This window comes from Pseudonaja textilis, chromosome 4, assembly GCF_049901715.1.
Source record: "Pseudonaja textilis isolate UNSWEBS1 chromosome 4, rPseTex1.2, whole genome shotgun sequence".
NCBI lineage: Eukaryota > Metazoa > Chordata > Lepidosauria > Squamata > Elapidae > Pseudonaja > Pseudonaja textilis.
This window is the reverse complement of record NC_141993.1, coordinates 26,439,967-26,462,402: the sequence shown is the minus strand read 5'-3', so window position 1 is coordinate 26,462,402 and position 22,436 is coordinate 26,439,967. Positions and strand designations below refer to the sequence as shown.

The 22,436-nt window shown below is 41.6% G+C and overlaps 1 protein-coding gene across 11 annotated transcripts in view; it reads left to right on the top strand.

The window, feature by feature from the left end:
• Positions 1-20,596, top strand: part of EXOC6 (exocyst complex component 6) — a 98,837-nt gene extending 78,241 nt beyond the window's left edge. For 4 of the 11 annotated variants that reach the window (XM_087932444.1, XM_026710514.2, XM_026710516.2 and 1 more), the window contains 3 exons: positions 17,853-17,965; positions 18,875-18,886; positions 19,564-20,596. In XM_087932444.1, coding sequence (XP_087788570.1) covers positions 17,853-17,965; positions 18,875-18,886; positions 19,564-19,696 — 258 coding nt within the window. In that variant the 3' untranslated portion in view covers positions 19,697-20,596. Of the gene's footprint in view, positions 1-4,274; positions 4,614-17,852; positions 17,966-18,874; positions 18,887-19,563 lie in introns of those variants that run through there. The other 7 variants (XM_087932445.1, XM_026710515.2, XM_087932448.1 and 4 more) reach the window with 2 other exon arrangements.
• Positions 20,597-22,436: the final 1,840 nt, after the last annotated feature.

The following is a 22,436-nucleotide window of genomic DNA, read 5'->3' as shown; positions in this document are numbered from 1 at the left end:
TGTGTTGGCAAATGAGAGCTTTAGGTTATGGCAGCTGAGCTGCTTCCATCTTAATGCTCTTTAGCCCCATGTTTTTTCTCCTTTTCTCCAAGTTCAAAGTTACATATTTCTGTAGCATGTGATGTATATGTTCTTAAGGGTTTGGTGTTACTACTGCTGATAAGGAAGGACAAACTATACATACAGCCTTGAAATATAACCTTTTATTGTATTCATAATTATTAAATTATATTTCAAGTTCTATGGAGTTCAGTGGCTTTTAATCCTAGACACATTTCTTTCTTTAAGCTGCCTGCAGGAACTGATCTGCAGTGCCAGTGTCCTATAAAATGATATTATTTCTCTTTGAACGTAACTGTATTGCTAACAAGTAAATAATATTTTGTATTTTGAAAAACAAAAATGCATTGTTCCTAAGGACAAAAATAGTCTAATTATAGTACATTTTCATTTTGGAAAAATTACATTGTTATTAACCTACATGTATGCAAATTTTATGCATCATACAAATGAAGGAATAAAAATCATTCTGCATGATATCATAATATTGGCATTTCAAAGTAGCTTTAAACCTTTAGAAATTAAGGGCTGCAATCATATATGTATTTATATGAGGCAGCGTGCCACGGAATTCAGTAGGGTACTCCGAAATGAGTACGTAATTGTATAGGAGGGAGCTTTTTAAATACTACTTTTAAGCCCAGATTTGTTAAAATGACGTGTATTGTAAAATTTAACAAAAAACAGAAAGAAATCTGACAATTTTAACAGCAAAAGAAAATATCAATAAGTTAAAAAGATGACCTAGTCAGTTAAGCAAAAGCACTATGTTTGAAAACAGTAGGAAATGAATAAAAAATAAAACAATGTAAATTTCTAATTACCCTCACTTTTACTTCAGACCTTGGGTTTTTTTGTCTTAAAGGACTTTGTGTCCTAGCGAGTTACTCAGAAATAATTTAGCCAAAATCATATCCTTTGGAAACTTGAATGTCAATGAGCTTCTTTTCAAGTTGTAAACTTGAAAAAAAGAAAGAAAGAAAGAAAGAAAGAAAGAAAGAAAGAAAGAAAGAAAGAAAGAAAGAAAGAAAGAAAGAAAGAAAGAAAGAAAGAAAGAAAGAAGTGGTCCTTTTGTTACTGGTCCATTTTAAATTGTAATGATGGGAAAGGAAGTATTACACTGTAGCATTTCTTTGTTCCTCTACTTAAAACAGCTATAGCATATTAAGTAGGACTCTTTTTACTTAATCTTACCCACCTTGTTTCATTTTAAGAGACTTTCTTCAAAAATAACATTTAAATCTTTGTTTCTAAAATAGGATTAGAAAGTGTTGTACCCTTCAAATATTCTGGTTAGTTCATCAGAGCACTATTTGACAGTCTTCTTTTTTTTAATGCAAAGAGCCTTTAGTTAATTTTGAATCCCTAAAGAATTAATAACATATTTGAGTTTATTCCATGAATGTAACAAGACCAGACATTTCTCAGAATGTTCCTAAAGGTTTAGATAGATTTAAAGAAAGCGTTTTGCCCTTTGGGATAATTTAAGTTGCAAAGGATTAGTATGAACCCAAATAACTTTTGACTTTTTTTCAGAAGAAAACAGTTCCCTGCGGTGCAGCTGTCATAATCCCAAAGTTTATGTGTTTAGCTACACTTACAAATGTGTGAGAGATTATATCTTTTGTGAGGGTTGTCTGTTTGAAATATATATTATGGTATCTTAAAAAGAGAATGCTGTTTTTCTCTTGTGCTTAATTACAGCAGCTAGATTCGTTTTTGATTTTCAGCTTTTAGAACCACTTATTAACAATAATATTCCTTGCCCTGTTTCCCTAAATATTAGGTGATGTTCTCAGCAGTGGTTTGTTGCTTAGTTTAAGATTCCACTTAATTTTCACAATGGAGCTGATGAAAGTTTTCTTTGAAAATGTATCTTGACAGCAAAACTAGCATAATTTCCCTTCACAGCAGTTAATAATATATGTTTTGCTATGTTTTGTATATAAGCACAATTTCTCAAAATTATATATGCCTTTAGTTTTAGTATTCAGAAAGATATTTCTATATTTATAAATAGGATTAGACAAAAAAAAACCCACATCTGTGAATATCATATCCCATAGTTACATTGTCTTAGCTTAGGAGGCTGATAATGAAATTCTGGGATTTCCCATTCAGAGAAAACTTTTAAATTTACTTCAAATATATGACTGATTATTTGAATTGTATCCCAGCTCCCTCACTCTTTCTCTTTCTCCCTCCCCACTCCCCCACTAAAATATGTTTACGTATAAAATATGCATCCTAATAAGTAAAATACTATACTGTATAATATACTGGCAAGTATATTATAGGACACCTGTCTTTATTGTAGCAGCTAGGCAAGTTTGTTACAAGACCAAATAATTGTGTATTTGTAACATTCCATTCTACTGAATTACGGACATCCTACAACACTCTTTCCATCTTTTTTTTTGCATGATGATAGAACATAGAGATAATTTTGATGTGCCTTTAATATGTATTTGTACTTCTCAAAGATGAAGTCCATCGAGAGCAGCAACTTCTGAAGGAAAAGAAACAATGCTGGGAGGGAAATCTCTACTCCACACAATATGTATATAAAGAAACCACATATATGTGTGTGCAAAAAGTATACTTGGTACATGTGTATAGGATATATTGACTGTGAATACCAAATTATAGTTGTTTACTTAGCTGGTTTTCCATAGGTTATATTTTTAGATTCTTTTAGGGTGTATATTTTTTGTGTCAGAGCTAATCTTATATTTGGCAATTTATCAAATTCTGAGGTAAACAATCCTGACAATAATTATATTTTATGTGATTGTCTGAATCATGGATGGATGCTATCATAATCATAGGTTAAAATTTATAATTTTTATGTAAATGACATGCAATCTGCTGAACATAGTTCATAATGTGCTATTTAGGGAGGCTGTTTTGGTAGGAAACTCTTGACAAGATACTTACTTGTTAAAAATTAAAGAGTTCATAATCCATTATATCTGAATTTCAAAGAGGAATACTGCAGTTCTCAATAAAAACTTTCACACTCTTGTAGAGTAACTTTTCAATGGCTGGCCTTGTAAAATATCTTTGTAGTATGCTGCATACATTACATTCTGTGTAAGTAATAAAAGAATTTTTCGCTAAAGACGAAGATTTTTTAAAAACTACCTTAATTTTTATAAATGTTATATACATAGAACCATCTTTCATGAGGATTAGAATTTTTTTTAAAAAAAAGATTGCATCATTGGGTTTGAATATTTTAAAGGAAACAATTAAAGAACACACTCTTTGATACCCTAAACTTTTTGATACAAGTATTCCTGTCATTAAACTTAGAGTAAGCTAAATTGATGGGTTCTTTCAGGAGTTTGGGTTGTGGGCAGAATTTTGTAATTCTTTAAAAAGTTCTCATTTGCACTCTCCAATGAATTTAAACTTTCTAGATTTATACCTGCTTAAAAGGAGGTTTGTGACCTTATGACCCTTTTGTTATCCCTAATTCAGAAAGGCCTTTATTCTGAAAGCTTAGGTATTAAAGAGAGAGAAAAAGAGAGGGAGAGAGAGAGAAAGAAAGGGAAGAAGGAAAGAAGGGGGAAAAGCGTTAATGGCATAAGACTTTCTGATCACCCTCTGCTAGATGTTTATGCAAAATGTCAATAGGAGCAATTGGCCTAACAGTGTGACAACTTATTTTGCTTGGAAATGGGCTAATCTCCTGTTTGGGTTATCTGGAGGTCAGGTGGGGATTTCTTTTAATGCTGGCTAAACTTTTTCAGCCTTTGTTGGGTTGAGGCTAAAATCTTCTCAGCCCTCATGAATCCCAGTTATCTATCAAAGAAAACAGTGGGCTTTATCCCCAAATAGGGATTCTTGAAAATAAACCTTTTTTTTTTCTTTCATTGGGACTTTTTCTCCAATGAATCTCTTTTGGATGTCAGTAGCGCTTGCTTCTTAGCACATGTGCTCAAGATCACGGGTGGCATTCTGTTTTCCTGATTGCATACTGATTGCTATCCTATAGAGGGGGAGAAGATAGATAATATGAATAGATGCACATAGGATTGCACCCTGCAACAATATTAAATGTGGAAAGGTGACTTGTCAGCCCCACAAGGTAGACCAGAGCAAAAAATAAAGTCCATTAGAAGACTAGAACTATGCTTCATTGAGATAAATTACAATAACAGAATTCTGAAATCTTTATCTATCCACCTTGTTTTTAAATTATAGTGCAGGGGTGTCCAACCTTGGCAATTTGAAGACCTGTGGACTTCAACTCTCAGAATTCCCAAGCCAGCCATGGAAAATCGGGGAGAATCCTGTCAGTCACTTCCAAATACTGAACTACTTTACTTCCCCAGATTTGAAGGATGCTTTGGCTCTCATTGCTTATGTTCTTGCATACTTCTGTCAAGATTATCCCCTATATTCTCTGCCTTGCAAAGCAAGAAACACATTTTCTGTCCACCCGCAATGGGCTCCTTTCATGCCTTGCTTTGACAGCAGAAATGGGATTTGTGTTCTTTAATGTTGATAAGTGTTCATTAAAGGCCAACTTCGGGCTCTTAACAGAAGTTCACGTAGAAGCTTCCATACAAATGGCCGCCATTTGCTGGAGCTGGTCACCATTGCACTATCTCAGCAGGCTAGAACTCAATAAATGTTCATGCAAGCATGGCTGGCCATGAAATAGGCCTTGGCAGGTTGCATGCTGTGAACTCCCCGCCTCAGCAGTGAATCAGCTTCTGTGTGTTTTTATAATAGCCTTCCACCCCCACCCCCAGCTAATTATGCCCCAAGGGCTCTGGAAGGCATCCTTACCTGTTGAAAAGGACTACGCAGCAAGTGTTCTGACATGTTTCTCAGGCAAACTGTATTTGACACAAAGGTACTTTACCCGTAGAACAGTCCAGAACCACTGGTTAAGGGGAAAAAAAATACAATGCAATATTTGCTAACTAATATTCAACTCTAATAAGAGAACACAGCCAATATTTTCATGGCCCTCAATTCACAGTATTTTAAACATGAACTAACACCAGTATCCACAGGATTCATTTGTATTCCTTTGTTTCAGTTCAATACAGCTGATAAGAATTAATTTGCCAATACTTTGAGTGTTGCAACTTTTTCTTAACATGTTTAATTAGTTTGAACATGACGATCTATAACCCGGTAGGTTATAGCTTTCTGCCTTGACTTTTCTAAACCAGAATTTCATTTTTTAATTTCAAGCTGAGTTCTCATTCTGGGGGCAGGTGGATACTAGAATTTGTGAGGCCACCAAAATGCTATTCTAGCGAACAGCCACATGGGATTTTGCTGTTATCTGGAACTTGGCTGCGCTTGAAAAATTATATTTAATAAGAACCCACTGGCTTCGTGTATGGTTATATATAGGTGTAAAAGACACCAAAAAAAGTTCCTTCTTTGACTTTAGTGATCAGCACCGTGGCACCTGCATGTTAAAATGTTATTATTTTAATTATTATAATTAAAAAAAAATACTTGATTAGTTAGTTCAAACCTCATGGACAATGATTGTTCGGAATCATCTAAATCTGATTTTAGTTTTACACCTACAAATTTGGAAACAAACTAAAAAAATGCAAGGCAGGAAGAAAAATCCGAAACCACAAAGTAAGCAACAAACGTCCTTTTTATCTCTAGCAGCCAGATTGCTGAGTGGTGTATTTGAAGATGTGAATTGGGTTCAAATAGCAGGGGCACATAACTTGGGGTCAGCAACAGGAATTCCTTACACAAATGTCTTCTCTCGCATATTCTTTTGTTCTTTTGAGACTGTTCTGACTGCTGGGTTCAGTCTTGGCTCCTTGAGGCTTTAAATAGTAGAGAGTTAACTCATTACTGGGCAGAAGAACAATAAATGAGTTCCCAAGTTTTCATATTAGGAATGAGCAAGTTTTTTAAAAAATATATAATTTAATCTTTATTAAACATTTCAGTCGCTAAACTTATCTCTAAGCTTTACATACAAAAAAAACAGAAGGCTTTCCATATTGTCTCTATGCCACCCAGCAGCTGAATTTGATTTTCCTTTTTCCTTTTAAAAGATAGAATAACTGTGGCATTACTTTCAACCAATGTGATCCTATAATATAATCACATATTATTTATTGTCTTTGCATTTGCAGCATCAAATTATTTAAGTGTACAAAGTTACCAGGAAATTTGTAACTACGTGGTTCTCAGTGTTGGTGCATTGTGCAGTAGAAACAATAGCTGTTGATTTGCAAATAAAATGGGCACCCAAACCAGAAACTTACTAAAAATCATGGAAAAGGTTTTTGGTAAAAATAATAATAAGATCAATAGGTAGGCTTATGATAATCAAGAGTTGGATGTGTCAAAAAAGAGCTTTTTTTAAAAAAAAAATCTGTCTTCAATATGTACGTTTATAAAAAATACTCTTTTGTCAGTTTGTGACTTACACACAGCCATTGGTAATTCAACATATTTTTTTAAAAAAATTACATAAATTACAAAACTAGCAGGTTATAAAGAAGCATACAAAAATGTTCCACCATATTAAACATTAAATATCCAACTATAATCAATAATTGAAAGAGTAAAGATTTATTTTGAACATTTTTTTTTCAATTTGAGTTGTATACTTAGTTTGTCACAGATCTCTCTGCCAAAAATGAAATAACTTCTTAAAATTTTTAGATATCATGCTGTATACAACCTTTGCCAGCTATAGAACTTTAGCAGCAGTGAAGATGTTTAGCCAGGCAAGCATGCCAATTTCTATAATCTCATCATGCTTCATTGATGAAATGCAACTTTCCATCAACCCCAAATCCAACACGGGGAATTTCCCTTTTAATTTTCAGTGGGATTTTAATGAGAGAAGGATTAAATATTTAAAACTAAATGCTCAAGGGAAAAATTGAAACAGTTGAATGAAAACAATTGCAGTAACTAGGGACAAGCTTTTATGCAGAATGGAAGAAATCTAAAAAAGTAGGACTTAAATATAATATGTATGCATTAATTCAGCCGGTTAAATTATTTGTCTCCAGTTTGCACTATTTGCATAATAACCCAAATACTGTTGAGACATCAGAGTCAAAGGCTCTAAAGACCTGTTTATAACCGGGGAGTTTTCTTTTCCTATATTTCTTAGAGATAAGTTGGAATATAAAATGGATTTATTTGATTAAGGTTAAGACATATATGTTACTATTTCTGATAAGTCTTAATAGACTAGGACTGATGAGTTTTAATAACTTGATCTCACACAATGAATTGGGCTTGGAAACTAAACAACATGAGGTCTGTTTAATTCTTGGATGAAAGACACAAGAGAATGCCAGGAGTGTAGGTTAGATGTAAAGTAAAAAAAACAAAATCCCAGGAGGAAGGAAATAGCAGTAGCACTTAGACTTATATACCGCTTCACAGTGTTTTACAACTCTCTCTAAGTGGTTTACAGAGTCAGCATATTGCCCCCAACATCTGGGTCCTCATTTTACCAATCTCAGAAGGATAGAAGGCTGAGTCAACCTTGAACTGGTGAGAAATCGAACTGCTGGCAGCAGAATTAGCCTGCAATACTGTACTCTAACCACTGTGCCACCACAGCTCTTAAACCATTTCTATACTTCGATGAAGAAAATTACGTGGCTATGTCGCCAAAGTCACCAGAACTAACTTAACCTTTAAGATTTCCTTAAAGGGGACTTTGTATATACTTTCTCTTCTTCTTCCATTCAGTTGTGTCTGATTCTCAGAGACTGCCTGGATAAGTCCCTGCAGTCTTCTTGTCAACGTTTCCCCACCCTCCTAGAATTGATTTGCCATTGTTTCCTTCTTGGGGCTGAGAGAAAATGACTGGCCCAAGATCATCAGCTAGCTTTGCACCCAATATGAGACTAGACCTCTCAGTCTCCCAGTTTCTAACCTGAAGCCTTAACCACTATACCAAACTGGTGTATATAATATAATATTACTTTTCTCCAAATATTTTCTCTTTCTCTAATTGCATGACAGTCTAAGAAGTCATGGATGATGACTAAAATTATTTGCAAAAAATTATCTATTTTCTATCCATAGAAGGAGGAAGAAGAGAACATTAAATTCATGATCATCTATTCAATACAGGGTCCAGTACAATAGTTGTGTCAGATGACTGTCGAGTGGCAACAAAGAACTACTAATTTATCCTTTTCTTTTATTTCAAATATAATTTAATCAAGCGGAATGCTTGCATACCTTTAATTATATAGATCTTATTTTAAAACAGGCTTATGCCACCTATGAATACTTTAAGGAGCTCAACTACATTGTTGAATGAATTGGATTCAGAATAAATAATTCCTATTTTGATTCCACTGATAGCAACGTGTTGTGTTAGTCCCATTTATTTCAACAAAAGTTTGCTTTGATCCAAGTAATGTACTTAGCGGCATCAACAGAGCTATGTACCATTGACTTCTGCTAGATTCCACCCAGTATAGTTGGTGTGTGTGCATGTACACAGGATTGTTTATGTTGTACACTGTTGTAGGACAGCCATTTTTCCAACAACCAAGTGACTGCTGAATTGCAAAGTGACACACTCTTAGTAATCATAGTTTCCCTGTCTCAACTGGCAACGCCACTTGCTAACCTTGCATTTTACAGTAGCGCCAACCAGCCTATTGTGTACTACCATTGTGGGAACAGTTAGCCTGAAACTTTAAATTTTGCATCACTATAAACAGTTGTAAGCTGGTGTGTATATTTTTGGCAAAAGTAACTGTCATATGATTGAACTTGCCTTCAAATTCTTTTCCTGTTCCACCTTTATATTTAATTACAGGATTTTAACCTCCTAGGATTATATCCTATTCTTCTTCAATGGAAATAAACATGTGTACGGTTTTATTTCTGCTGAGATATGAGTCATTATGGTTATCTTAAGCCAAAGCGCTGCAGGAGGAAGGCCTGATCATCAAAGGCGATGGACCATTTTATCCCACGCCAGTCCAATATATATAGACATTTTTTTTTGCTTCCCATTTTAAGGTTAAGAAAGAGTGACCGTCCAAAATCATTCAGCTGTCTTCTGTGCTAAGAGTGGACTAGAATCTGAGTCTGGTCCATTTGCCTTAAGCATTGCACTAGTCTGGCTCTCATTCACACGCAGAGAGAGAGAGAAAATATCACATACAGATTTATCATTCTCCAGAAAATTAGCATAATCATACTATATGTATACATAAGCCGACACACATTTACAAGAGAGACTCCTATATTTATATTGATTTCTTTAGCGCTCTGCTCTATTGACAATTCCCTGAATTTCAGGGGATTATAAAGACATCAGTCATAAGCTAAAAGCCTTATAGGTTTCAAACATTTTGCCTAATGGTATAATACCTGAAAGAAAATGTATTCCTACATTTGTAATTATTTCAAATTCTCAGATACTAATCCTTTTGCAATCTTAAATTTATATGACATCCATACAGAATATTTGTCAAGAGAGCTTGCCATTTACAGTAAATGCAGCAAATCTGTTCCCTGTTGAGCAATAATTTATAAAAATAGTTTATACCGTAAACTTCAGCCCAGACCAGACGTGAGAAGAATTTTTAAAAGTGTCTAGTTTTTTATCAGTAAGGGCTAACTTTGGGCTGGGGACCATCTCTCTGCCCAACCCACTTCAGAAAGGTTTTGGAGGATAGAATCGGAAGTGGAAGTGTTATGTATACTGGCTTGGTCCTAGAGCAGGACTGTCAAACTGGCAGCCTGCAGGCTGAATGCGTCACACACTGGCCACACCCACGCCCCATTTAGCGAAGGGAAAAAAAGTCAAGATATGTTACATGATGCCGCCATGACGATGTGAGTTTGACACCCCTGTCCTAGAGAGAGGAGGGGGGACGACGAGGAGGAGGATGATTTTTATCTTTACAATCCACTGCAAATAGAAATTATGTAAAATAGTTGTGTTAATGCTAAATAAGTAAAACCAAGGTACGGTGAAGTTATAAAGGGAATAGATGTGTGCTCCTCCTGCAGCATCCTTATATAGACTAAATAAATGGGAAAATGAACTGTAGAAAATTCATTTGATACTCTTTGAAACATCTGTCAACAGTGCTAACAGTTTGCCAGCCTTCCCTGATAGCGAATCACTTTGACATCGAGGGAACATCTGCAAAGCGCCAAATTATGTTACCAAAGACTAAGATAGCTCCAAAGAATCATTATAGCAGGTGACTCTTGTCCATCTGTAGATCCATTGCTACATCACGTAACTGCAGTGGTGAGTGAAAAAGGAAGTGGCATTGCCCAGAGGCCCAAACATACACTCCTATGGTTCCCTGCTCCATCTGTTGGTTGTGCCAACATAAACCCCCTGCCGTTGGGAGGGGAAGAGAACGAATAATTGGATGGCTTACTTAATGTGCTTGTATGAGTTGGTTCTGGGCTGCATTTAAAGCTGGTTTCTATGGCGTTCTTTAAAAGAAATATTTGGGAATTAATTGTAGTGCAACCATCTAATTGTAGAATTATTACAGGGTACGTGATTGGGATAAAGTATTTTGTCTCTTCTGCCCTGCCCTGGAGCTGATGATGTCTCTGGTGACACTAACAGTATTTCCCTTTCTTCTGGGTGTCAGAGGGGGGCACAGTTGCCTTGCTTCTCTGTGTGCTACGCACCTTGTGCATTCTGTCATTCTGCGTTAATGAAGAAGAGGGGAACTGGCTGCTAAAGTTGTCTCCTTGCTTCCGCCCCTCCTTTCTTCCTTTTTAAAAGCAAGTTCTCCTCTCCTGCTTCAAGACTGATTCTGCAGCTGGGTGTGAGAAGCAGGATTTCCAACAGCAGAGGGCATAAGTTGGATACCTTTCATAGTGCCTTGTTCTTTCCATTACCAGCACAGCATCCATTCTGCAAAACAAGCCAAGTGCCAATTTGCCTGGGAGATATATATGAAGCCATGTGAGGCCTGGGCAATTTTGTGTGTGTGTGTAGTTGCAGCGAGGAGGGTATGAATGTGTACTCGGTATCTGTTGCAACAATCTTAAACTAGGGAGTAAGATTCCTTGAATATAGTAGGACTAATTTTGTGAATTGTGAACCACACACATAGACAGTTCAAGATAAATTTCCCATAAGGACTCTCCAAGTCTCTTCAAGAGGTAGGCCCTTCTCTTGACTAGCTTTTGAATTTTTCTCTTGATTACTGGGAATGTAAGGGTTCTTCTTATCGGCCTTTTTTTTCTGACATGAACAAAATACTTTAAGTCCGTATTTATCTTTCAGAATCATGCATTCTAACATTTTTTTCTTGTCTTTCTGGAGAATTTATTTATCTATAGTCTTGAGCCCATGTCACAAAATATAGAATATAGCATACAATTAATACTTACATCGTATTAATACATGCATATGTAAGAGGAATTAGCAGTTCATTGGAGGTATCAAACGATTTGTATAAAATAAGACTCTAGATAAACATTTTGCTGCTGTCTTCGAAACACCTGAGTAAATGATCCTTTAGTAAGAATATGTCAATCTTCTCTTTGTGGGTGAAGTCTGTCAGTCTCAAAGGGGGTGCATTAGCTCTGATTGCCAGTGAGAGTACAGTGGGCACTTTATAAGGTTGTGTGAAAGAAACTCAACCTGTGTACTTGAGTAAATACATTCTCAGATTTTGGCATATCAATCAGCTGTCACCCTAATAAGGAGAGCACCTCTATGGGCTCAGGCAGGGGTGTCAAACTTGCGTCATCACAGTGGCATCGTGTGACATATCCTGACTTTTTCCCCCTTCACTAAACTGGGTGTCGCCAGTGTGTGACACATCCAGCCGAATCTTATAGAAGTAATTGGGGAGGTCCAGGAGGGGGACAACAATTCATCTAAAGGAAGATGGAAAAGTTTGGCTCTCTCCACCTAAATCCATACCCTTTGCTTATGTTCTATCAAGGTTTTTTCTAGACTCAAAACAAGTAGAGCTGCTATTGACAGTTCACACTGTCTCAGATCTCGGTCTCTTTGTTTTATTCAGAGTAGACTGAGTGAGGAAAGAGAGGTACCAAATGAGGTTTCCCAAATGATTTGTTTAATGTCTTAGCCGACATAATATTGTCCAGGCTTCAAGTAAGAAGCAGCCTAACTCTAATTTGGAGATGGCATTAGAAGTTGAGTAAAGCATATCTGCTATTGATTTTAAGAATTTTGTGTATATTATTTAAGGATCGATAAGTTTTTGTGTATCTGAGATCAATACAGCATCATGCCAAGAGTTGAATAATTTGAAAATTGTTCCCTTGCCAACTAGAAAATTTGTTGATTGCTAGAGGTAATTTTCATAGTTAAGTCAATATTATCAGTGTTTGATGTTTTCTAGGATATTCTTAGAAAGAGGAATACCAGAATAAGTCCTTTCATGACAGACTGATCATTTTTTTCCTCAGAACCTGTCCCAGTTCTCCCAGTTGGGTATAACTGGGAGGAGAGGTAAAGAAGTTAGTGCAACTCACCATTGCTTTAGATAAGCACCTCTGCTATCCCAAAGCTAACACTTTCCTGTTCGATGCAGAGATTGGTGCAGGTTCAAATGTGACTTAATCTTTTGGCTGGATTGCTTCTCTTGAAAGGGCACAGATGGTCTGCATGGGATTCACTAGTTAGCATTTTAAAATATGGGATAAATACGGAAGAAGAATTAGTCTACATTTATCACCTCTTGCTCTGACATTTATTTATGAAGGCGAGTGTACAGAAAAAAAAATACCAGTGGAAGGGTAATCACTTATATCAAATAAAAGAATTATTAATAAAATAATGGTGAAGTCCTTTGAGATTCTTTAAAATACAGTAATTATTGTATCACACTAGTTTCCAAATCTACAAATAAGCAATATAGTCCTAAAGAAATAACAAAAAACCAAAACAAAACAAGGAGAAACACTTAAGAGATTTGACTGAATTTGGAAAATTTTGTCACACAAATTCAGAACATTTATTGGACTTTATTGCAGTACAGTTCAGAAAATGAACAAATTAAGGATTATAAGATAAAATGGATATAGAATTTAAACAAAATAATTGGTATGCAACAACTGAGCATTAATGGAATCCTTCAAAGGTCTTCATACCATATCCAAAGTTTGATTTTCTCTTAAGATTATAACATTTATGTTTTTCTTTTCCTTTCTTTTGATCTGCCAAATTAATAATTTTTTTAGATTACATAAAAATGTTTTCTTCTTTTTTCATTTTATAATTTATAAACTGAACCTTGTTGGTTAAAGCTGCAAGTTAATTGTATAATTGTACAATTACCATTGTAGTCTGATTCTAATAGTCTTTTATGTTTACTTATTTCAATGTTCAACTTGATATAAAATATTATAATATCTATATTTATATCAGTGTCAGTTGGAAAACTTTTCTTATACATTTTAGAATGCTTGTAAATCTCTTCATTTAGTACTTGTTCTTCTATTTTTTCTTATTTTTCTGTGATATTTGTACATTTAATAATAATTGAAAAAGGAAAACAATAAGTAGTACCAGAAAAAAGATACATCTGGAGGAAATATATTGCCTTATAAGATGAAAAGGATGACAAAATAACTCTATACTAATATTTAGTTGATGTGTAAAAATTTGATGGATGTTTTAATGTAGAAGTTATTTAAAAAAAGGAAAAATAATGAAGTAGTTCTTTTTCCCCCTTCTACTTTGGGTTTAAGAAGTTGGCCAGTATCTTTGTTTGGTTTTGAGATCTTTGAATGCCTGTAGCATGCTGCTTTGTATAAATGAGAAACAAAAGATATTTTGCTAGCTTGAAGCTTCCCATTCATCAGTGACAATTAACTGATCTATTTGAAAAATGGTAATTTTAGTAAGCCGTGACATTAATCAATGTTGGTTAAAAATCTTATTTTGCCCAGTTATTAAGTACAGATTTGGTAGAGTGGAAAAGAAATATTACAATAGAAAAGTTGATTGTATATGAACAGCTTACACAATTATTAATAGAACTGGGTTTTGCTGAAATCTTCTTGTCTATTCAGCATACTCCTAATGAGAGTTATAGACTAACAGCATTAATAGCTGTAGTATTTCCACGTTTGTTTCTCCCCTAGACTTCCATGGGGATTTATGCTTCAGGCTTTATTAATTATTATTTATTTTTTGGATTTCTATTCAGCTTTTAATTCAGGAGCTCCAGGTAGCATACATCATGTTCCATCCTCTCACCTTTCCCCAGAACCACACTGTCAAATAGCTTAGACTGAGAGAGAATGACTATCCCAAATAAACCTGGTAAACCTGATATGGTCAACTAGAACTGGTGTGTCCCCAGAGCCAAGAGCAAATAGTCCACGGCTTAGGTACAGTAGCATGTTTTGAAGAACATTGGCGACTTATTTAGACAAGTATCCGTGGTACGTCAATAGGTTATGAGTGTATTACTAACTTCTGGTTACAAATTTCATTTGCTTATCTGAGAGGAAGCTTTTCCCTGAGGCCTGTTTGTGCCCAGGTGTATACAGTGCTGATGTGTCTGCGTTAGTTTCTGAATCAGAAAAGCCTTAGGGAATGTCTTAAAATGTAAAACAGGGCATTCCTCAATGTTTCAGTTCAAAAGTAAGTACCAGGAAGTCTACTTTTCAGAGAAGTGCATGTGGCATTTAACCTTAAAAACCGAAATCATCCCAGCAGAACAGAAAAGGGAGGGGGGGGGAAATAGAGAAAGTTATGGGAATCACCCCTTAGAGAAACGTGGCCCCGGATATCTCCTTCTTGGCCATATTGAAAATGCTTTCAAAGCTGAACTGTAATGTTGGGAATTAGGCTTCTGTAGGGAGAGGCAGCTACTCCAGTAGCCCGCCCCATTGTGCCCTGAAGCAGCCTGGCAGCCAGAGCCATTGAACCGGGCAGGAAAGCCGTGGAGAGAAAGCCAACACTGCCTCTTCCACTGGGGGCAGTTTCTGTTTCAACCTCTTTTTGCTAGGTCCCCCGTGCAGAGTGTGTTGCAGCGGTCCCTGCAGAAGGGGATTAAGCCATGGGGTCATTCCAGCCAGTTTAGACTTCTCTTTGTGGGCTTTCAAGAGCTCCTGATGGGGCACCCAGTGGAAGGTAGTGGCCAAAGGTGGCTTCTCTTGGGGCGGATTCATTTAGAAAGGTGACACTAAGGGGGGAAAATGTGGAGGGAAATGTGGTTCCAAAATACATTTGTTTACCTAAAAGGGATGATGAGGTTCGTTTTTGTTTTTATTTATTAGATGTTCAGAGGCGCACAAGGATTTATTCTTGAGGCCATGGTCTCCTTGCCTTAATTTTAAATAAGAAAATTCAGTATCATCACCGATGTTAAAAAACAACATTATTCCTGTTTCTTAAGCATAATATGAGCAAGAAGGAGCTAGCTCCTAGGAATGAGTGACTGAAATTCAGACAGATCAGAAAGTGTACAAGCAAAAATCTTACTGTGTTGATGCTTTATATTTATTATTAGATTTATATCCCACCTTTCCACCAGGAGCTCATAGGAACACATATAGCTATCCAGTTTGTCCTCCTAACAATTCCCTTGCATTGGAAAATATGAAAGGGACACAAATGAATGAAAGTTTCTACTGACAAAGGAACACAATGTCATCTTAAAGCAACATCTAGGATTGCCTAGGTTGTAGGTTCCAGAGGTCTCCAAACCTGGCAACTTGAAGACTGGTGAACTTCCAACTCCCAGAATTCTGGGAATTGAAGTCCACAAGTCTTAAAGTTGCCAAGTTTGGGAACCCCTGGTTCTCCTTATTGATTTACTGACACCTGTTTGGGGCCAGCTTACTCCTTCTATATAAAAAGGATTTAAATATAAAAATTAAAGAGGAATCGGTGTTTTTTAAGTGCTTTTTATTTCTCTGTAGCACTGAAATCTGAATTAAAGAGCCTCCCACAAAGTCCTTCTTTCCCAGCTACAGGGGAGACGGCTGAGTAGCTTAGCTAGCAATTCAGAAAAATCACACTGAAATGGATACAAACAAGTGAGCAGGTCAGTAGACCCACACTGAATAATAAGAGAGATAGTGTTGTTGTTGTTTTTAAAAAAAAGTATTGTGTGTTTTCTGTGTCCATAAATGATAGGTGGAGCTTCGGTCACGCCATGTCTGCCATTTTTGACTTTTTTTCTTGACGCGCCTGAGAGGCTCCCTTTTCTAGGGGCAGCCAGCCAGGCCGTTGGCCTTTGCTTAGGGAAAAGGAAGGAAAACTTGTACAAATGTCCTTCAGGTCTGGGGAAAACGGAGCATACATCGCCATGAATTCCGAGCTATAGTATCCAAAGGCCGCTATCCCTCACCCCTTCTCCCCCGCCCCCCGGCCCCCGCCCCGGTCCAAAGGGATCAGTTTCAGCCCGGGGTGGTGGTGGTTGCCCAAGACGGCCCAGCCGCCACCCCCCGCCCTTTCCCTTCCCTTCCCTCCGATCTCCGCGTGTGAAGGAAGGGCGAGCGATCGGCGGGGCGCGCAGGCGGTACTCCGCGTGGGAGGCCGTGGGGGATCCGATCTCGCGTGCAAGCCCGGAGCGCCGAAAAGCTTGTGTGGGGTGTATGTGTGTGTGGGAGTATATGGGGGGTGTGTGTGTGGGGTGTGTTGGGGTGGGGATGTGGGGTGTGTGTGGGGGAGTGGGAGGTGTGTGGGGGGGTGTATGGTGTGTGTGTATGTGTATGGTGTGGGGGGGAGTGGGGAGTGGGGGGTGTTTGTGTATGGTGTGTGTGGGGTGTATGTGTGTGTGTGGGAAGGGTGTGGGGGGGTTGAGAGAGGGGCGGCGGGATCGCGCGCTGCTTCGGCCCGCCGTTCCCAAACGTCGGATTAAGGCGGAGAGGAAATCGCGCCCTCAGCCCCTTCATTACGAGATCAAGGCCCCGTGAGAGCGTCCCGGCCGCTTCCAAAGCGGGCTCGGCTCGCGGCGAAGTCAAAACAAGCCACCTCGCAGGAACCGCCGGGATGGGAGTCTGCGGGACGGGGTGGGTGGGGGGGTGGGAGGAAAGCCGGTGGAAGAGACTCTGATCCGCGCCCAGCTCTCAGGCCGGGGCGGGGTGGGGTGTCGAGAGCCTGAAACAATGGAGAGCCGCGGCTCGGAAGTCGGCTTTAAGTGGTTTTAGCGGGGATTAGGACTTCAAATTGGAGACGGGGCTGCCGCTTTCCTGCCAGAGTCACCGGGGCTTTTAAAGAGATTACGTCGGGATTGGAAGGCAGCTCCAGCGGCGGATTCTGAAGCCGGGGAAGAGCTGCGGGCGGGGCGGGGTGGTGGTAAAAGAGTGACCGGAGGGAAAGTCTCGGCCGGCCCGTTCAGCCTCCAGCGTCGGGTTCTTGGTTCCTCGCTTAGTTCTGAATGAAGGCAGATGCGGAGTCACGCCGCTGGGAGCCCGAAGGAGAGAAAAGTACCAGTAACTAAATTCAGAGACAGGAGTAGAAGTAACAGAAGTAACAAAACGACATAGATTAGGTTTTAGGGATCTTCCAAGTAGCAGCGAAAGGATTCGGACAAAGGCAGCCGATCCTTCAGCACGGGGTGGGGCACCGAGCAAGCATCCCCAGGCACATCCAGCCGGGTTTGAAGTGAACGGCTTGCTGGGGAATTTCTCTTCCCTTCGCTTTCCCGACGGCCTAGGATTGAGCGTGGTGCAACTTGCAGGGAGGGATGGAAAAGCCAGTTGGGGGCTGGTGTGTGTGTGTGTGTGTGTGTGTGTGTGTGTGTTTTGCAGGCTGGTCCCGATGAAGTCGCCGAGGGTGGGCTTCTTGTTCTGATCCTTCTCTGTCGCTTTGTCTCCCGCAGCTCCTGGATCTCTTCATGGTGTGGGACTGGTCGACTTACCTGGCCGATTACGGGCAGCCCGGCTCCAAGTACCTGCGCGTCAACCCCAGCACAGCTTTGGCCCTCTTGGAGAAGTAAGTGGCGGCCGAGAGCTCTCCGAGAGTGCTGGAGGAGACCCCAAATAAATAAATCCTCTGGGTCCGTCGGTCCTTTCTGCTTTCCCAGACGCCAAGCGCCCCCCTCTAAAAAAAAAACGACTAAGAAGAGCCAGCCGTTCCCTCCAGAAGCCTAAAACTGCGGGCTCTGCACCTTCTTCGACCCAAGCGGTTGGCCGAACAGCTGGTTAGGAAGGTTGGCGGTGGAGCCGCCTTTGGTCCTGCGCCTGCCGGAATAGCAAACAAGAAAACACCCTTCTTCCACCCACCCAGGGTCTTTGAAATAGGCTGTAGGCCCGCTGGGCCCTGCAGAGCTCAGCGTAGGAAGGACGCGCTTTCCTTGGCTCAGCATCGGGGGGGCTTTCTGAGACGCCTTTCCTCTTCTGAGAGCCTTTTGCTCTTCAGCTGATCTCCTATTTCTGTTCTCCAGGATTCCTTTCGGTTTGTCCCGTCCCCTCCTCCCCACCTCTTCCTTGGATCAATCAGCAAATCAATCCGGTAGTTCCCTTTCAAAGCCCTCTGGATCCCGACTCGGCAAATTGTTGATCTTCTGGTTAAAAACAAGCTGGGTTTCCAGGCCTGGCTAAGGTGGCGGGGGGCTGGCTGTTCCTCAAATTGCTGGGTTAAAAACAAAACAAAACACACCTTTAAAAGTTTAAAAGAGCGGGAGAGAACAAAGATGAGCTAGGCTGACTAAATCTGAAAGGTAAACGCAAAGCGGGGAGGTGTCTGATTTATGGCTGCGGTGTTCTTTCCAAACGTTCCCGGGGATTTCTACAGATCGGTGGGATTTCGTCTCCTGCTAACTCGTTTGCGCTCTCTCTCTCTCTCCCTCTCCCTCTTCACCCCCGCCTTCTCTCCTGCTTGCTACGCCGGGACGTTTGGCAGAGTCCACCGAGGGTAAGCATCCTTTCGATTCGTTTTGATCTGGAATCCATTCCCCACGAGTCCTTTTAGAACTCGTGGGAAGCTTCGTTGGAAAGAGCCAAACTTTGGATGGTTCTTTGTATAATGGAGCCGGGCGGGGGATCTTGCACTCTTTAAAGAGACCTTGCCCTGCACTTCGGCTTTTTTTGGGCGGGGGGTGGGGTGCTGCATGAGGGCCTCCTGGAACTACAGCCTCTCCCCCCTCAGCATTGTAAACTTGTGGGGTTGGGATAGAAATAGCCGCCTTATTGAACTGGCCTCTTTCAGGGCATCTCCGGGGCTGGTAGGCCGAATTGGGCGGATCTCCAAGCCATCTTGATTATTTTCCCCAAGAAGCAGAAGGGGCTCAAGCCTTCCAAGATAGTGGAACACCCCTCCCCCCCCAAAAAAAAACACCCTCCTAGCTCTCCTTCTGGGACCTCAGCCTTCTAGCAAACTAAAGGAGAGACCCGGCTTACCTTGAAAAGAAGGCGTGTCCTTCAACCCTCCAAAGCCCATCCTGGAAGTTGCTTTGGGTGGAGGCTGGAAGAAGCCCCAGGCTGGGTTCGTGAATTGGACCGTAGTGCGGCGGGTGGGCTGTGTGTGTGTGTGTGTGTGTTTCTCCCAAGAGCTTCCTTTGCACCTTCTGTTTTCTTGGCTTTCCCTTTCAGGATGAAAGACGTGAACAAAAAGAACCACCTTTTCGCCCAATTCCGGAAGAACGACCGCGACAAACAGAAGCTGATCGAGACGGTGGTGCGGCAGCTCCGGGGCTTGGCCAACTGCATCGCCCAGCACCCGTGAAAAGCGGCCCCGCCCCGCCCCACCTCACCTCACACCCCCCACCTCCACCCCGCCGCCCAGCCGGGCTCCCGCGAAGCTGGTTCCGGTGAAAGGGCCGCTGATTTGACGGAGAACGAGAAGGAGGCCCTGGAAGGGACCGGCCGAAGGGAAAGGACGGCCTTCCCCTGCATTGCAGTCTTCGGAAAGGAGGCCAGGCCTTGCCAAGGGGGAAGCGGGCCGCTGCCTTGTTTCTGTTTTTTTTTTTTTTTTTGGCGAAACGTCCCCGCTGTGCTTCCTTGTAAACCCGACCTTCGGGGAAGACCTCAAGATCCTCCCTCTTCTCTCCCCCCTCACCCCTCCCAGTCCCCCCTCCCCCCAAGGCCATTTAGTGTTTTCTGCTCCAAGGTCCCCCCCTTTTTTAATCCCACCACCAGCGATTTTTCTCGACTCCGGACATTTCCAACTTCGCTCCCCTCTTCCCTACTTCCGCATTATGTTTGTATGTTGTAAGCCTTAAGTAATCCTGAGATCAGAATTTCTCCCCCCCCCACTTTTTTTTCAGATTGAGGGGTGGGGTGGGGAGGCAAAGTGCGAGGAGCTATTTTGTAGTAGCCTTTAAACTACCTAACTCGAACTCAGTCCCGATGGTGTGGTAGCGAACGACTTTCTGACTTTGGGGAGCAGCCTCCGGCGCCCTTCGATTTTTATCTCCGGGGATCGGCCTTGCGTTGGACGAGGGCCACGGGAGCGGGCAGGAAAGGGGTGTTTTCCTGGGGTCCAGGTGCTCAGCTTCTTTGCTGGGAAGACAAGCGAATGTATCATAAAGGGAATACCCCATAACGATGGGGCTTCATATATAAAGAAGGTCCACTTTCTGCCCATCCCTCGCCGCTGATTAAATTATTTGATGGTCCTGCAAAACTCCGTTTGTAAACCCAGATTCTTCCTTTAGCTGAGCCGCTGAGTGCGCCGGCCACGCGCTACGGGCAAAAAGTCCCCGGGCAGGTTTTCTCCAGCGGGTTATTTCCGCCCTCTACATTTCCTTCGGTGCTGCGCGTCTGGGGGCTCTTTCCAGACCCCTCTAAAACGGGGGTCCCCAAACTTAGCAACTTTAAGACTTGTGGACTTCAACTCCCAGAATTCTCCAGCCAGCATAGCTTGAAGTCCACAAGTCTTAAAGTTGCTAAGTCTGGGGACCTCTGCTCTAAAACTCGCCTTTGAGAGAGAGACACACATACAGAGACAGACAGAAGAAAAGCCGCATCTTTCCTCTGCAGAGAAGCTGCAAGCCGCCGCCTCCCCCACAGACTTTGGGTTTCTTTCGCGGGATTTAGGGACAGGGTGGAGCAGCTGCCCGGCGGGTCGGCATGCTCCAAACCGGGGAAATGCGGCTTCGGACGCTCAAGTGATGGCCGATGGAGCAGAGGTCCAGCCGCGCTTATGGCATCCTTTGGGGAAGGGGAGAGAATCTCGGGTCTTTTGCGGGGGAGCCAAAGGGTTCTCCTCTCCTCCTTCCTGGAAGCGGCCACGCTCTTTCGTGGGCAACAATGAGAGGTTTAGGAGTCCGGTGCGAATTGTGATTTTGGGGGTGGGGGGGTTGTTCAGATCAGGTCAGCAACTTTCCCATTCAAAGGTGATTATACACCGGGCTCAAAAATGGATGGGGGTTGCCTGCTTGTTCTCCCCGGTTAACGTGGGACTTGGGACCAGTTGCGAACTTGGCTTCCCGTGACGCTTCGGAGCGGCGCCAGTTCTTGGCCCAAAGCTGCTCTGACCCGACTTGCTTGGCAGGCGGACTGAGGACTTGATGCCGGAGACGTGCCAGGCCAGGCCGGTGGCATCCAGGGTGAAGAGCGACAGAAGCCAGAAGTCTATGGAGATTCTCGACCATCCAGGTCCCGGTTGCCCCAAAGATGCTTTTTTTTTTCCCCCTTCAAGAGGCAACTAGGCTTTCTTTGTTTTTCCTTGAAGACGTTTCGCTTCTCATCCCAGAAGCTTCTTCACCTCCGAGAGAAACGTCTTCAAAGAAAACCCAGAAAGTCCAGTTGCCTCTTGAAAAAGCACCTTTCAAGAAGCGAGCTTTTACGATCAAGACCCCCGGCCTCCCGCTCTGGCACATGCAGCGGCCCCTTGTGCTGGAGCTCCCAAGAAGCGGATCCCAGCCCGAAAGTGGAAGCTGTGAGAAGCAGAGACCTTCCCGCGGGGACCATGTGCGAGTTGCAGTCACACACACACACACACACACAAACACACAAAGCCCCCGCCCCCCGGTTGGCCGGTACGAAGCGAATTCCAGCCGACCGAGACTTCAGATCCCCTCCGCCTTTCTTGCGGGGTAACCGGGAGGAGCGAGCCGGTTGTCCGCCGGGCAGCCTTGGAGACCCTTGTCGGGTGATTACACAACTGCGTGAGAAGTCAGTAACTACGAAGGGGTCCCGAATTCGTGATCTTGATCAGAGCAACTTGGTTCGCGTGGCGCAGGTAACTGCTAGCCTAGGAGGGATTGAAGGAAGTCGTTTCAATTTGCATCGTCAAAATAGATGGGTTCACACAACGCGCTGGGTCAAAAGCTAAACAAACCTCTTGGCCACCCGTCCAATCGCGTGGCTCAACGAAAAGATACGGTCCTCAAGCAAACACACCGTCCGCTTTTAGGGGGGAATGCGAGAATCCAGACAGTTTCTGCAAAGTAAACCTCCATTCGCCAGACTTCCTGTTTTCTTGCGAGTTTAAAATCTTGGGGCATTTCGTAACTAGTGAT